The sequence below is a fragment of the Stigmatopora argus genome, chromosome 16, assembly GCF_051989625.1.
Source record: "Stigmatopora argus isolate UIUO_Sarg chromosome 16, RoL_Sarg_1.0, whole genome shotgun sequence".
NCBI classification, from domain to species: domain Eukaryota; kingdom Metazoa; phylum Chordata; class Actinopteri; order Syngnathiformes; family Syngnathidae; genus Stigmatopora; species Stigmatopora argus.
In genome coordinates, this window is record NC_135402.1 from 507,501 (window position 1) to 523,148 (window position 15,648).

The 15,648-nt window shown below is 54.8% G+C and overlaps 5 protein-coding genes across 6 annotated transcripts in view; 1 reads left to right on the forward strand and 4 right to left on the reverse strand.

Moving 5' to 3' along the window:
* The window catches only part of LOC144091274 (odorant receptor 131-2-like), a 1,223-nt gene extending 598 nt beyond the window's left edge, over positions 1-625 (reverse strand). The window contains exon 1 of the mRNA XM_077623492.1: positions 132-625. Coding sequence (XP_077479618.1) covers positions 132-557 — 426 coding nt within the window. The 5' untranslated portion in view covers positions 558-625. The remainder of the gene's footprint in view (positions 1-131) is intronic.
* Positions 626-1,260: 635 nt separating this feature from the next.
* On the reverse strand, positions 1,261-6,128 carry wdr36 (WD repeat domain 36). Its single transcript, XM_077623604.1, has 20 exons — positions 5,797-6,128; positions 5,592-5,619; positions 5,423-5,523; positions 5,240-5,357; positions 5,032-5,164; positions 4,873-4,927; positions 4,679-4,811; positions 4,323-4,616; positions 4,183-4,248; positions 3,831-3,929; positions 3,606-3,748; positions 3,416-3,533; positions 3,108-3,273; positions 2,848-2,956; positions 2,697-2,776; positions 2,504-2,611; positions 2,175-2,409; positions 2,001-2,111; positions 1,610-1,924; positions 1,261-1,460 (listed from the first exon to the last, which is right to left on the reverse strand). The coding sequence occupies exons 1-20, from the start codon at positions 5,944-5,946 to the stop codon at positions 1,311-1,313; spliced, it is 2,712 nt and encodes a 903-aa protein (XP_077479730.1). The 5' UTR covers positions 5,947-6,128; the 3' UTR covers positions 1,261-1,310.
* A 236-nt stretch (positions 6,129-6,364) lies between these two features.
* Positions 6,365-12,189, reverse strand: helq (helicase, POLQ like). The gene is made up of 20 exons (XM_077622486.1): positions 11,235-12,189; positions 11,004-11,131; positions 10,734-10,899; positions 10,368-10,607; positions 10,113-10,291; positions 9,820-10,020; positions 9,660-9,732; positions 9,492-9,589; positions 9,332-9,430; positions 9,039-9,184; positions 8,708-8,947; positions 8,447-8,588; positions 8,270-8,374; positions 7,995-8,184; positions 7,604-7,761; positions 7,374-7,472; positions 7,115-7,288; positions 6,790-6,903; positions 6,590-6,724; positions 6,365-6,520 (listed from the first exon to the last, which is right to left on the reverse strand). The coding sequence occupies exons 2-20, from the start codon at positions 11,028-11,030 to the stop codon at positions 6,440-6,442; spliced, it is 2,667 nt and encodes an 888-aa protein (XP_077478612.1). The 5' UTR covers positions 11,031-11,131; positions 11,235-12,189; the 3' UTR covers positions 6,365-6,439.
* mrps18c (mitochondrial ribosomal protein S18C) lies at positions 11,580-12,801 on the forward strand. Its single transcript, XM_077622501.1, has 6 exons — positions 11,580-11,848; positions 11,931-11,965; positions 12,059-12,142; positions 12,215-12,272; positions 12,469-12,528; positions 12,676-12,801. Exons 1-6 carry the CDS (start codon positions 11,773-11,775, stop codon positions 12,750-12,752), a joined length of 390 nt encoding a protein of 129 aa, XP_077478627.1. The 5' UTR covers positions 11,580-11,772; the 3' UTR covers positions 12,753-12,801.
* Positions 12,569-15,633, reverse strand: abraxas1 (abraxas 1, BRCA1 A complex subunit). Of its 2 annotated transcripts, none has more exons than XM_077622496.1 (8): positions 15,483-15,633; positions 14,662-14,752; positions 14,400-14,436; positions 13,821-14,078; positions 13,575-13,685; positions 13,424-13,508; positions 13,077-13,188; positions 12,569-12,958 (listed from the first exon to the last, which is right to left on the reverse strand). In XM_077622496.1, the coding sequence occupies exons 1-8, from the start codon at positions 15,603-15,605 to the stop codon at positions 12,810-12,812; spliced, it is 966 nt and encodes a 321-aa protein (XP_077478622.1). In that variant the 5' UTR covers positions 15,606-15,633; the 3' UTR covers positions 12,569-12,809. The 2 variants fall into 2 exon arrangements, with proteins under 2 accessions (XP_077478622.1, XP_077478621.1); XM_077622495.1 differs by having other exon boundaries at positions 12,569-12,961.
* Positions 15,634-15,648: the final 15 nt, after the last annotated feature.

Sequence of the window (15,648 nt, forward strand, 5' to 3'; positions counted from 1 at the left end):
GCCGAGAAAGCTCCGTTTATGCTTCTGCCAATTGAACAGAACTTCTTATCGCTCTATTCGAAGCGTCACGGTCGACAGCGAGCGGACACCGTCGCCGAACGCGAAAGAACCCGAAGGCCGAGCGGCGCCACCTGCAGGCCGTGCAGCATGACGGTGTTGCGGGCCCGCGTGACGGAGGCCAGCCCGGCGGAGGCGGCGGCGCGGGCCGTCATCATGATCTTGCAGTAGGTGAAGAGCAGGGTGAGGACCACGAAGGACAAGTAGACGCTGTCGAAGACAAAGTTCTTGACGTAGATGGCGTGGTGGCGAAAGAGCAGCGCGTGGTCGCAGAAGATGGCGGCGCGGAAGAAGCCCGCCGGCTCCCGCTGGACGCTGAGCAGCAGGTCGGTGACGGGCGGCGTGGCGGTCAGCGTCAAGATGGCGCCGATCAGCAGCAGCGTGCGCCGCACCGTGCACATTTGCGCGTAGTGGAGCGGGAAGCAGATGGACAGGTAGCGCTCCACCGACATGCCGGCCAGGATCAGCGGCGTGGAGCGCGTGGTCAGCACCGCCCACATGATCTGACCGCGGGGGAAGAAAGATGGCGTCTGTCAAGTTTTTGGGGGCTTTGGTGGATGGCAGGTTTTTTTTCCACCAAGCTGTTTGCAATTATCTCGTCAATCAACCCCCGTCTGTGTATTTAAACCCCGTGTTTATATGCGCTGGCCGGCATGGGAGTGTTTTTCGCCATGATTGCCTTTTGTCGGTGTGCGTCTCCCTCGTTGTTGGCCTACCCGGTTAAGATTGTATTTTAGTTCATTTTTCCCAGTTTTCAATATTTGTGTGGTTATTTTGGAGTTATATTTTCCATTAAAATCTTAAGTTGTGCATCAGCACTTTTGTTATGTGATAAACAAAAGATGGAAAACAAAAACAAACAAAAGACCTGACAAAATGGCCATGTAAGTGCCCCAAAATAAGCAGCAAGTTCCCCTAATATTAGCAGAAGTAATGTAAAATGAACAGAAAGTGACCCAAAATAGTAATTTTGCAATTTCATGATCAGGAATATGAACATCGAACTCTGATTTTTTTAAGAAAACGTAAAAATAAAAATGCTTCTCCTATTTAGCTTCTTACCACAATAACATGAACATTCCTATTATATTTGATCGGCTTTAGTGTTTTTAAATGAATTGATTGGCTACTGTTGACAGTCCAATCCGTCCCTGACAGCAACGTCAACTGGCGCACGTGGCACAGAAACACAATCGTTCCACATTTACAAACATCAAACCTTTATTTGGAACATTTTGCATTAAAAAAACAATTCACAGAAGCGCACTCTTGGCGTACGTCAACAAACAGAGGGACTGATTGAAGGAAGCCCGGAGCTCCGCCCACTTGGTCTCCAGTGGCGTGGAGAGGCGGAGCAAGGCTTCCACGGCGACGGCGTCCTCTGTCAGCGATCGCAGGTGAAGCTGCCCACGGAAAAACAACGGGATGAGGGAAAAGCACTTTGGATGCAGTTGACGGCCATAAAATGACCAATCGTGAGTTTATTCATTCATTCATGGCCGTCGGTGGCATTGAATAAGTGAAAAAGATGAACTTGAGCCCAACTTGTTACCTTGAGAAAGAGCGCCAGGTAGGCGTGAGCCAGATCGTAATCCCGCCCGCCGGCCAACATGTCCTCAATCATGGCGACAAACGCCACCAGGAGTCCGGGGGCTCCGCCCCCTTGGGGCGACAGCGCGGAAAGCTCCAGGGACACCCCCGATGGCCCCAGACTCTTCAACAGCTCGGCGGGAAGGGCCAGCGCACGCGAGGTCGGAACCCGCGTCGCGTCGTTCCCCTCGCCGCTGCCCGCGTCCAGACACGCCTCCAGGGCCAGGGCGAACTTTGACAACATTTGGGACGGCAGACGACGGCCCAACGCCTCCGACTGAAACGCGGGGGCGGCGGCGGCGGGGAGGTTAGCGTGCGCGTCGAGACGGCTACCGTCTCGTGGCGGAGCTGACCTGCGGTCCTCCTTCGGGAACGGAGAAGCGCGGCGTCAGGCCCGGCACGGTGGGCAGGAAGAAGGGCGCCGTCATCCCTTTGACGGGCCCCGCCGCCGGTTTGTTCCTCTTCTGCAAAGCAAATGGATATGAAGTATTGACAATACGAAGCAACCGGACGGGCACGGCGCGTACCTTGATGGCGTCCAGGGACAGCAGATGTTTCCACCTGGACTCCGGGAGCCGGGACAGCGTCAAGAGCTCCGCCCCCAACTGCTCGGCAGAGGCGTAGGCCTCGGGCTCGTCCTCCGGCTCCTCCTCCTCGGGTTCCTCCCGCCACGCCCCGCCTCCCGGCGCCGTCTCCTCCTCCGGCTGGTGGTCGGCCGGGAGCGGCCGGAGCCCGACGGGCCCACGCAGGCTCCGATTGGTCCTGGAGGAGGAAGGAGGAGTGTCGGCGGCGCTGCCATTTGTCGCCGAGAGGGAGCGGCGGGCCATAGGTGGCCGTTTGAGAGAATTTGACCCACCACAAGCAAATGCCCAGAGTGTCCACGTGCGACGTGGCCAGGAAGTCTCCGGTGGGGGACATGGAGACGCTGACCGGCGCCGCCCAGACCAGGAAGCAGTCCACCAGGCTTAAAAAATAAATAAAAAGCCATAACGGTTACCTAGTGGCCCCGGCCGGCCAGAAACGACGCTCGCTCGGCGGCTGGCTCCCACCTTCCAGAGGGGATGTCCCAGGTGCGAATGGTACAGTCCATGCCGCCAGTGATCAGCCAGCGACCATCTGGGCTAAAAGTCTAAAGACAAAAAAAAAAAAAAAAAAAAAGAGTTCATTCGGTGGGTTGGCTGCTGCGTGGAAGTGACTGACCATGTCGTTGGTTTGCGCACGGTGGCCGGCAAACTTGCGCACGGCTCGCTTGGTTTCCACGTCCACCAGCACCAGCGTCAAGTCGTCCAGCGCCAACGCTAGCATGCCGCTAACACGTGAGCACGGCAGGAGAGAGACAGAGATTTGTCAATCATGATGTGAAAAAACGCTTCTGGAATTCATTTGATATTAGATTCATCGTGGCAGCGCTAGTTCGTGTCCAAAATCAGTCGATTAGCAGTGCGCCGCCGCCACCCCACCTTTCTCTGTGCAGCCGGACGGCAGCGGGGGCCGCTTGCAGATCCAGCTGACCGTCCTGTTGCCGACTCTTGAAGCGCCAGAACTTGAGGAGACCGTCGGCGCCGGCACTCAACATCTGTTGATTCAGGGCATCGGTGGCCACGCCCCGCACTGCGCCGCCGTGAGCTTTTGGAAGAAAAAAAAACAAGTGACAACTTTAGCCATTGCCAACAAATGCCCAGACAGTCATCTTTATATTTTTTTAAAAAAAATGGATAACTTAAAATTTCAATCAAAGAACTAAAAGAGAAACAATTGAGCGGCTCACCTTGCTCCTGGTCGCCGTAGCAACCCCGATGCTGCCCGGACTGCAGGTTGTAAACGTCGAGGCGGCCGCACGAAGAGCCCACCACCGCAAAGTTGCCGCAGGAAGTGATGTCGACGGCCTGAAGAGGGAACGGGTAGCGGCGTTGGCCCAAGGAGGGAGGTGCTCGGCGACACCGCGGGCGAGGCATTACCGTGGCGACGGCATCTGCGCGCACCCCCGGCGGTCGGAGATGGTGCGCCCCCATGCTGCATTGCCGGTAATTCCAGGTGCTGGTCGCCAAGCGCCCACGGTGACACGCCACGATGCCGTCCCAGTCCGCCTGGCGGGCCGCGGCTGTCGCGTCACAAAAAGGTACGTCACGTGGGCCTCCTCGCCGCCACCGCCGTCGTCCATGTGTTTTGAAGGCCGGACCGACCCGAAGAGAAGGCGGTGATGGCGGGCAGGCGCAGCTCCTCGTAGGACCAGCCATCCTTTTTCTTTTTCTTCTTCTGCTCTTTCTTTTTATTGACCGACCCTGCACGTGCACAAAAACAACACAAACAAACGTCAACGCACACGATTAAAAATAAACAACAGGCACAAGAAGGAAAAGGAACAGAAATCCCACACGCAGTTAACTCCTTTACTGCCAGCCCAGGAATATGTCTATGTATGATGATGGTTGCAGTACCATCTTTGACCACCAATCTGAAATATCGCTCCAACCATCGATGGCACGTCAACGGCAGGAAAAGAGTTAAAGGAGGGGCACAAGAGGAGCGCCAGACCGTGTCCGAGGTTCTTGTTGAGTCGGTCGTGGATGGTGGAGAATGATTGAAGTGTCCCGTCTTGTCCTGCGGGAAGGAAACGCCGTCTGACAAAGTCGACGAGGCGGCAAAGCGGCGCTGGCGGCCGGCACGGCGCTCACCCGCGCTGAGGATATTTTTGCCGTCGTCGGCGTGATGGCGCACGAGGGCGGGCGGGGCGGCGTGACCCCAGCGGCTTCTCAGCAACCTGCTCCCGCCCCCTTCCCCGTCCAGGAACCACACTTTGAGGGCGTTGTCGGCGGCATTGCTGACCAGGAGCGGCTGGCCGTGCACAAAGCTCAGGCTGACCGCCGTCCGGTGGGCGCTCGCCAGCTGGCCCGCCGCCCGCCGGCGCTCCAGGTCCCACAGGGTCACGTGACCCTGCGGACTCCCCGCCGCCAGCATGGGTGGACCGTCTGCGGGGTGGTCGGAAACTCAGCTCCGGCCCCGTGCTGGACGCCGGCTCGGGGGCGCTCACCTGTCCGGAAGGCCAGCGAGGTGACGGGCCCCCAGTCCTGCGTGAAGGACATGAGGGTCTCGTCCGCTCGGATGTTGTGGACGACGATGCGGCCCGTGGACGTGCCCACGCCCACCACGTCCACCGCCGGACTCTGTCGGGGCGACTCGGCGTCAGAACCCGAAGGCGTGCACGTGCAACACGCCCGCACTCACCTGCTCCAGAACAGTGACCCCTGCTGACCAGCCCGCAAAGGTGTACAGAAGCTTACTGAACACACACACACACACAAAACATCAAATTGACAGCAATAGATGTCCAATAATACAACAAAACGAGCGAGCCGGCGGGGTTTTGTCTCTCGGCGCCCAAACCTGGTCTTGAGGTTCCAGAGCTGCAGGGTCCCCTGGGTACTGCCCAGCAAGACTTTGTTAAGGTATGTGCTGGGGTGCATCATGGCCGACACGGCAAAGGTGGCGGGGTCAAAGGTCAGCTCCAGGTACACATCTAAGGGAGGGAAGGGGGGTCACGAAGGTCGCATCTACCCGGCACGCACACGGGGGCCACTTCCCGCCCGATCACCTCCGCCGCGGACGTCCCACACGATGACGAGGCCGCCGGCGTCGGCCGAGACCAGCTGATCGCCGAAAGGAAGTAGCGAGCGCACTTCCCGTCGGTGCCCGCGGTAAGTCTGCACCACCTGCGAGCAGGGAGTGGGCGGGTTAAAGACCTGCTCTCCGGAGAAGCCCCGCCCCCTCGCCTCACCTCCTTGTTCCTGGCGAAGGCGTAGACGAGCGTGCCGGCGGCGGCGAACACCAACATCCTGTCCGCCGCCAAGCACGTGATCTCATCGGGGAGGCCGTTACCTAGGCGACAGCGGACGTGATGACACGGTGCGCCGTTGTCCGCCGAAATAAAAGACGAAAATACTCACTGACTGCAACGATTCCCAAACGATTAACCTAGAGGAAAGAAGAGGAACTGGGTGTTAAACTGTGAGATCATCCATCTCGCGAGTCACGTATCGCCAATCGTATCGGGCGGGAGCTTCCCACCCCTAGTAGCAAGAAGGAAAACATTAAAACTATACGTCTTTTAAGTCTAAGACACACACGCCAACATTCTTAGTTTGTTCTTACGTTGTAAGTGTGAAAACATTTGCCCACTGACGTGACAAGGTAGAACTCCCGATGTTTGCTATGATATCGGAGCACGTGCGGCACGTGGTTGCAGTAAAGTCCCAATTGGCGAAACCCGCTGAATAAACAACTGCCGCCTCCCCCCGCCATTGAAGCCGGGAAGAGATACGAGGCGCTTGCAGCCACGCAAAGTCTCCGAAAAGCGAGCAAAAGACGCCAAAAGAGGCGCCGGGCTAGCAAAAGTCGGAGAAGTTCGGCAACCGGAAACAAACAGGTCCGTGCCGTGCGGAAACAGGAAGACGGAGACAAAGGTTCCGCTCACTAGCGCGAAGAGCAGCACAAAAAGCCTTCCGACTAGCATACTAATCTACCACATACAAGCAGTAGCTAAATCTTTGTCTTCCGTTTCTGGGGGTAAAACAATCCCTACTTGACGTGAAATCTAAATCACTTGCACTCGCCACCTTTTAGTTGTTTTTTTAAATATGTTAGCAAGATAACCATTCCCAATCAAAATTGCCCAAGACTTAAAATATGTAAAATATTTAAACAATAATACAGGATAATAAAGGATTCTTCAAAAATAAGTTTATTCATACCGCTTCTGTTTGTGTTTAAAAAAGGGAAAAAGTTCTCGTGGACTTTAGTCGGGCAAGTCCGATGGCGCGGCTAAAAGATGATCCGCTTCCTGCCTCAGCGTTTCCGCTTTCTCGTTGAGAAGCATCTGAAAAAAAAAAGGCCGGTCAGAGGGCGGCGGCGACGCGCTCTCGGACGCGGAAGGCCCGACGCCCACCTTGGCCGAGGCCACCATCTGATGGGCCAGCTTCCGGCTCATGTGCGCCACCGTCTGAACCAGGAGGGCCGGCTCGGCGTTGGCCAAGTGCGTCAGCGTGGCGTAGCCGGCGGCGTGGAGCTGCTTGGCGCGAGCCTGCGTCAAGCAAACGTTGGCAAAATGGCCGGCGATGGCGAGGGAGGGGGCGCCGGCGTCCTGACCTCCGTGACCCCCGCCACCTCCATGAGCGGGACAAGCTCCGCCTTGACGCAGTAGCTGAGGCGTCGCGTCAGCGCCTCCAAAAGCGAGCAGTATGGCCACAGCGAGTCCAGCTCCTTCCAAAAAAATGGAAAAATTATCTTTCTGCTGTTGTCAGTTGATGTGGATATGAAAATATTCACTTTTTAAAAGACGAGGTTTTTTATTGTAACGTACACATTTCTAAATCAATCAATTTTATCTCGAGAAATATCAATTGGTTGAAATGGGTGTCATTTTTTGGTCATTGATTTTAACAGGTAAAAGATGAATATATACTTGCACCACCTGTGTGAAATGATGCACGCTGGAGCAGAAGGCGGCGGACGAGGCCAGCAGCGATTGGACGAAGCCGCGGCTGAGCTGGAACTTTTGGGCCGCCCCCCAAACGTCGCCGTCCTTCAGCAGCGCCAGGAGAACCAACGCCAGGAAGGCGCGCTTGGCCGCCGACACGTCGGCGTTCTACGCGGGGGCAAAAGCAGAAGGCGGCGATGGCGAGCGAGCGCCTCCGCATCGGCGGCGGCGGGGGTCGACGGTAGGCGCGGACCTTGCTCACGCTTTGGCCCGCCGCTTTCCGGGCCACCAGGCTTTCCGGGACGCCCGCCGCCGCGAAAACTTTAAGCTCTTCCGACGACAGCGACGCCATCTGCCGACGACGGAATGGGAAGAGGCGAATTGAATTCCGCCGGCGTTTTGGTTCCACGGCAGCCATTTTGGGCTAACCATTGCTTCGCGTTGGAGTGGAGTGGCGAGCGAGCGAGCGGCGCGACGGCTCACCTGCGTGTAGAAGATCATCCAGTCGGGCTTGCAGGAGGCGGCCAGCTCGTACGGCGTGACCAGGAAGAGAAGGTGAAGGAGGCTGTTGAGAACCAGGCCTTCCAGGCCTTTCTGGAGGTGGCGGTGCAAGGCTTCGCTGTGGCGCACGTCCACGCAACCTGGACCGGCGCAGACGCGTGTCACGCTTTCAACGTCCAATTCCTTTTGATTGGGTTCAAATGAATGGGGCGTCTAGACTAGTCAATGGCCAACAATGGGTTAAATACTATGGAAATGCATGAGTAGGCCGGAACCAGGGCGTCATATAGCAACCCTTGTTATTTATTCCTAAACAAAAGTAGAGGAACGTGGCCTGTGTGGAGAAGCGATACGATGCGTGCCAGCCACTGACCTTTGTAGGCGGCGCGGCCCAACGGCGTGACCTGGAGCTCGCCCTCCCGAACGTGAAGAAGGCCTTTGAGCTGCAGGAGGCTGACGCCCCGCCCCACGGCGTCCTCCACGCACACCTGGGCGTGCTCTTGCTGCACGAAGAGCAGCGTCCCGCGCACAAAGTCCTCCAGGTGCTCCACGTGCGAGGCCGCCTGCGGGTCGGCGTTTCCCAACTCGGATCAGCCGGCGTGCGAGACGACGCAAAATGAAGCGGAGCCGGCGACGAGAAAAGCCTACTTTGAGTCCGACGAGGGATAGGATGAGGGCGTGCAGACTTTTATGGTCGTCGGCGAGGAGGCAGCTGTAGCACTTCTCCACGGGGGCGCACAGCAAGGCTTTGGCCTGGACGCACAAAGGGTTAACGGGCGGTACCGGGAAATGGCGAGCCCGGGCCGGACCCGGCGAACCGCCCACCTGCTGCCGCTGGGCATCCTGTAGGATGAGGATGCTCTCGCCCTGGCGATCCAGCCCCGCCCGGCCGGCGCGGCCTGCCATCTGCTTGTACTGGCTGGTCTTCAGCGCTTCCCGAGCCACCAGCGGCGCCCGCACGATGACCCTGAGGACACGGCGGCGGCCATTTTAGCCTCGTGACGATATCAACGCCATCACTCTGGAAAACTAGGGCGAGACCCTCCTCTCGGGAGCCTAGATTAAGGACGAGGACGGCGCTCTGACCTCCGCGCCGGCAGGTTGACGCCGGCGGCCAGCGTGGACGTGCAGGAGATGAGGCAGAGGACGCCGGCGGCGTAGGCGTCCTCCAGCAGCTTCCTCTCGTCGGCGGTCAGGCCGCCGTGGTGGTAGGCCACGCCCAGCGGGACGGTCCGCCGCAAGACCGGACACACCGAGCCGCGGCCGCACTCCTCCAGCTGTTGCAGGAGGCTTTCCTTTTCGGCCCTCCGGTGGCCCAGGAAGTCCCTGCGGCCAGAAAGCGGATGAAGGTCGGTGACGGAGGAAGGCGCTTGATGGCGAAGGCGCTTGGCGTCGACGACACCCGCGGCAGACTCACCGACGGAGGTACTTGCAAATCATGACGGCCACGTTCTCGCAGTTCTTCTTGGTGGGGCAGAAGAGCAGGCAGGAATGTTGGGGGATCACCTCCGTCACCAGCGCCACCACGTGGTCCGGGTCCGCCTTCAGCATGGCGCTCGAGTACTGAGTAGCAACCAGTCCATATTTGCGTCAATATCTTTAAATCCTTATATATGTACTTTATTGATATTGCTGTTTTTGATGGGTCATGGTTTTGTTCAGGAATTTATGTTAAAAATATATATATATATTGTTTTTCCTTTTCATTACCTTCAACTCCAGCCGACGGCACAGACGAAAAGAGTCTTCCTCACGGGCGTCCACCTCGTAAATGCCGTCGCCCAGTTTCACGTACTCCTCCAGGCGCACCTAAAGACGTGGCGAGACCGAACGAGGACGACTGAAGGACCGCCGTCGACGGAGAACTCACCGGTCGGAAGTCATCGTGGTAGTTCTCGGCCTTGAGGAAGGTCTGCAGGTCGCCGATGTTCCCCAGGGTGGCGCTCATGCCGATGATCTGCGTCCCGGCTGCAAATAAAAAAAAAGAGCGGTCGCTTGATGCGGCCCGGGGAAAGGGGCGTCGCCGGGCGTCACTCACGGCCGAGGCGCAAGACTTTGGCCAAGGTGATCTCCAGCAAAGCTCCTCGGCTGCCCTCGCCCAGCATGTGCAGCTGCAACGCATCGCTTCAGAAGGGCGCCCGTTGGACTTTGACCGCGTCGTAACGACGACAGCGGACGCACCTTCTACGGGGACCCACCTCGTCCACCACCAGCAGTCCCACGCGTCCGAGGGAGTCCTCCTCGATAAGCGCGTTAACCAGGGCGTGGGCCTTCTCGATGGTGGCCACGTAAAGCGAGCGCCGTCCCACGCGTTTGACGGGAGGGAAGCGCCCCCTGCTCCCCGCGTACTCCTCCACCAAGAAGTCCAGCTCCAGCCCCAAGGCCGCCAGGCCACGGACCTGCATGACCATACGTGGAGACCTCATCTTCCTCTTCTACTCCCGGATATGGTTTTTTTTTTTAGCTCTCTCCACCAGGTGGGACGGAGTACCTTCTCTTGGACGAGGGCCACGTACGGCAGGACGAAGATGCAGTTGTTTTTCCTGCAAAGGAGCTCGCGGATCATCAGGATCTCGGCCACCAAGGTTTTGCCGCCGCTGGTGGGAAGCGTGTAGATGAGGTTCCTCCTCTCGGATAGGCACTCCAGACGCAAGCAGGTTTCCTGCCATGCTAGCAACGGGCACGTTAGCTCGTCAGTGAGTACACCAAAACCAAGTGGTGAGAAGTTGGCAGAACGCGCGCTCACCGTAAAGGCTCGGGATTCCCCTGAGCGTGAAGAGGAGCTCTCGGACTTTGCCGGGCAGTCCGAAAAAGGGCCCCAGGTCGTCGGCACGCGCCCGCACGGCCTCGGCGGCGTCGCCCACCCGGCCGCCGAGCGCCGCCTCCTTGGCGGCCGCCGAGCGGGAGACGGCGGCGGTCGCCGGGGCCGCCGCGTTGCATCTCAGCGCCGTCTTGACGCGCTCGCTCACGCTCCTCCTGGCCTCGCCTGGGACGGACGGACGGCGGCCAACGGTCACGTCCGACCTTCGGCGCCGATCGGCCGACGTCAATGCGTCGGCTCTCGATTCAAAGAGATTGGACGGCTCTCGACGGGACGGGACGGCGACCCTACTTTGCACTTTGGGCCTCTTGGCTTCCCGACAGGGCGCAAAGTCCTCGGTCGGCAGTGGCGGCGCTTCATCCGAGGCCAGGGCGTCGGCCTGTTCCAACTTGGCCAACAGCGACGAGTCTTCCAGGAGGCTGTCATAGTCCCTGAAAAAGTCCTCGCCGTCGCTGCACTGATCCGCACGGACGCAAGAGTCAGAATTAGGCACGATGATGGACCGGCATGCAAAAATATCGTTCTCAAACACAAATCAATACTAAAAAATAGATATCCAACCTCGGCGTGCTGCTTGTCAGTCAACATTTTGAAGGATGTTCCCCTCCGTTTTCTTCTTTCACGTCATCGTTTGGAATCCCTCACCTGCATGTGATACGCCAGAACCTCCGTGCTCCAAGCAAAAGCACCTGACGAGATTTTTGAGATTTTTGAGATTTTGAAAAAGTCAATTGCTAGCTAATAGTGGTCAGTTATTGTTATTGACACAATGATGGAGGGGTGCACACTTACGGTTAAAAGCGCGAGCAGGAGACTTCTACGTCCTTACTTTAGCAGCCACAACTTTAGGTTTGAAGCATTAAGCTTTCATTGGAGTTTTGTCAAAGTATAACACTGACGCGTCTATTTGTTTGGCATACTCGCAAAAAAAACCTCAGCTAGCTCACTTCTGGACAGAGTTGCCAAATGGGAAACAATCTCCAACCCAATCGGTACCTAAAGCCACAAAGGGGGACATGCATTAAAGTTCAAAACCTGCCCAATCTGGCAACACAGGAGGGATGGAGGGCGCCATCCATGACGTCATGCATTTTCTTCTTCGTTCAAGTTAATTTAGTAAACGTCTGGCCACATTTGCGCCAAACTTGTTGTCAAAGAATGGATGTAAGAACAAATACTTTAGTATAATAATTTATTTATTTTTAATAATATTTTTTTAAATTAAAACTATGCTAGATAAGTAGTCTTTAAGAGGGGAAAAAAACAAAAAATAAGCAACACCAGCCCAGGAAGTCAATGTATACAGCATCCGGTTCGCTTTGAGGTCAAAATGCTCCCTTCGAATGGAACCATCCGTTTATTATTCTCCTTTTATCGTCGTCTGCGTCACCCGAGCAAGTCTGCAGGTAAACTCGGACCTCTCCCCAAATATGAATGATAGTATTGTTTCGCTGTAATGCTAATCGTCAGTCGCCGTGTGCTTTGCAGCGTTTACGAGCGCGGCGCCGTCCCTGAACGAGCCGGTGAGTTGACGTTCATTGCCGTTCGATTCGAGACGCCACTATGTCCGTCCGTCCGTCCGTCGGTCTCACGCCACTGTCATGTCCCGCCGCCAGCTTGTCAAAATTGACAATCCGTACGAGGAGCCGCATAAAGGTTGCGTGCTCTGCGACGTCACCGTCGACTTCAAGAACGTTCAGGTAGGTACCTTCGAAACCTCCTTGTTTTTCAAAGTAAAAGCAGGGCGATAAGGAACTCTCCTCCATGTGTAGCTTTTGTCACAGTTCATCTCACCGCATACGGGACGGATATACGGCCGTCACATTACTGGTGAGCCCCTCCCACAAGTGTGTTGTTATTTAGTTTTGCAAAGCTCCCCACATCTAATGTTCCTGACAAAACAAATCCCTATCCCATATAACATTGAAATATTCCAATTTTAAAATGTATGCTTTTGTATCCAATTCACATCTCTTACACATCAAAACATTGGACTGAATTTTTAAACCGTCGATGTTGATTTCAGGCTTGTGTGGACGCAAACAAAAAGACATTTCCAAGGCCATCAAGAAGGCACACGCCATGGGTGAGTTCATGCGTACATAAAAAAAAATGTTGCAAATCGCTCAAATCTTGCTCTTTTAATGTACATACGAAGCGACAAAATTCAAATATAAACATGAACTACACTGGCTGAAAAAGTGTGCACGTGTGTGTGTGTGTGTGTGTTTAGGTTTCATGTCTGTGACTCACAAACATCCCGAGTTGATGGGTGACCCCAAAATCTGCAGCATCAAACATGTGGACTAGCACATCCGTCTCTTCTTTTCTGTCATCGGATAATAAATTTCTATCAGCACTCTTTGGTCATTTTGTTGGCGAGGGGCGGAGCTTCACTTGGGCCACGGGCCGGGCGTCCAGGGTCAGCGCGTGCGTGGCGAAGAGCGGCGAGTCGGCCAAGAGCGCTCGGACGGCTAGCTGGAGGCAGACGTTTCTTTTGGCCACGGGAGCGCCTTCTGCTGGAAATAAGTGTCTTTGTCTAGTCGTAGTAGTAGTACTAGTAGTCCATTCATTTTTAGGTTAAAAAAAAAAGTGATAGTCCCAATCCTCTTTTTAGCAAACTTTTTTTTTTACCTTTGTTGACCATCGTAGATTTCCTCTCACTGAGCTTCCTTTTGAGGGCGGAAACATCTAGGAGGATTTTCTGCAGGGCGCGCTCGCTATCCGCCACGGCGCCACACGTCGTCTGAACGGTTCCAGGGAGAGACAGAAAAAAACATTCAATGGATTGGGCTTGCACTCATTTCAATTTGTGGCAAAAGCATGAAAAGATGCCACAGGGTGGCCATGTTGCTAAAGGGCTACATTCCCATCGAATGGACAGAAGGTGGAAGTTCTGAATGACTCATTTCTCAACTGACATTTCAAACATTAGTTTATCATTGTCAAAGCATCTACTTGTGAGGATGTCACGCATTCACCCGAAGCTCATGCTGCAGCTCGCCGTTCATGGCGTTGATGGCGTCCACGTCCGCCAACTGGCCGCCGGCGTCCAACAACTTGGAACTGAGAGACCGGGAGAGAAAACCATCAGCTACGGCCCCCTTTTCATTCGGCACGAGGGCGCCTCACCTGTGTCGGGCGACGGCGCGCCGGTAGCTGGCCGCCGAAGACGCCGCGGGCGCCGTCCAGTAGGCCTGATGGTCCAGCGACGCCATATTGGTGAGCACCACGGGGACCTGCCTTCACGTGGAATTACAGGTTCAGATTTACACTTTGTATTGCTAATCACGGTGCGAGACGTCCAATCCATTGGAAATGGGGGAGCTGATAGCGAATGAACATTTCTTCATTATTAGCCACTCCCACCGCACACACCTGTCGCCGGACAAGAAGGCCGAGTACTCGGTGCGATGGGTGGAGCCCGCCTCCGCACCGGGCGTCACCAAGAGGAAGACGGCGACGGGCCTGCGCAGCGCCGCCTTCAGGCTCCGGTGAACCGCCGTCTCGCGCATGCTCATCCGCTGCTCCGAGTTGCGGCGTTGGCGGTACCAGCCGATCACTCGCTCCGGAGGGTCGGCGCCCAGGACCCGGCGGAGCGACGCCACGTCCACCCTGCCCGCCGCGTCGTACCAGCTGCAACCAAAGATAGATGCAAGTTATTGCCAGTCATTTTAAAACCATTAATCTCTCTATAACCCTAAAACCTTTTTTCTCGGTAAACTATCAATTGGAATGTAAAAAAAAATGATTTTTTTTTTATCAATAAGAGCTTTTTTAAAATAAAAACTGATATTGACTGAAGATTCATTATTTTTGTTTTATTATTTGCTATTAAGATTGTCAAAATCTGGACTATTTTTATGATTCTTCAGTGATATCGATGACATTTGTATAGCCTGGAAAACCACATTTGCAGCAGATAACACACACATGAACATACATATGCGTACTCACCTGTTAAGTTGGCTACAGCAGACATGTTTGTGGACGCCTACGATGACACGGGTGGGTTCAGATCGCAACGTAAAATATACACGAGGTTGATTTCATACCAATGGCATCATTGGGAAATAGTCAATATAATTTGGTTTTGTTTTCTTCAATTAGAAAGGGAAAAAAAACAGCATGTGCTTTTTGACGTGAAATATAAAGCAAGACTGTCACATGTTTGGGCACAAAACTTGGGATGAGCCAAATGAATGTTTATGAGCGTTACTGTAAGTTTGCGTGAGGCGAACTTGGTCCTCCTGCGTGTCGCTGATGGTCACGTGCTGTTCCATGTGCGTCTCCCCCAACAGCAGACCTTCCTGCGTGGGGCACAAACATTTTCTTTACACTTTCAAAACAATAACGTTCCAACTCACTTTAGTTTTGCCATGGGAGGAATTGGCGCAGAGTACACGCTCCATCGATAATCATCGAATGGCACTGACACAAAATGGCCGACGAGGTGGGACACACTATGACCCGCTCCAGATACCTGGCGTCAACAGTTTCTGTCTCAAATTTATGTTAATTTTAGGTGTTTCTTTTGATTAACTGGTCCCTTCCTGTCGATCGTGGAGCATCTCCGGACCACTTTCTGTCAGGGATAGACTCTGAGACTTTTTCAGGTCAAGGGTCAGACATTTTTAATCAGGCTGTTCCTGCATTGCCCCCACCCACGCACACTATGTTTTGGCCTAAAGTAAGATTGCACGGTGATATAAAAACTTGTCATGAACAAAACTATGGCAAACTCAGGTCAACTCGAATCCCCTTTTCATGTTCAGCCATACTGAGAATTATCAAAACTCGAAGGTTGACCTCATTTTCGATGTAAAATGAAGTCAAACGGGTAAAGTTTTGTTGGGCAAAGACACACCGACAAACATACGCACACACAAATTAGCTGACGCCGGCTGGTTCACGATTTGAGCGGGAAACGGCTTGGTACTTTCGTGGCAAACGGAACCGTAAATACGGCGTTGCTAGCAGGCTAAAAGCTACGAAGAGTTCTCGCCACACAAAGTAACGCATAGTCGAGTGTTTGCTCACCACGTCCGAGTCTCTGTTAGCGTGTTGAAACAAGAAAGAAGCGAAAACAATTCCGGGGATGTGCACTGCCGGCTCCGCCATGTTGTCTGCTTGTTTTGGCATCTTCCGTGTTTGCAACGTCATCAAGCAGTCGCAAATACGCAATCAAGTGCTGCGTTCAAGGTCA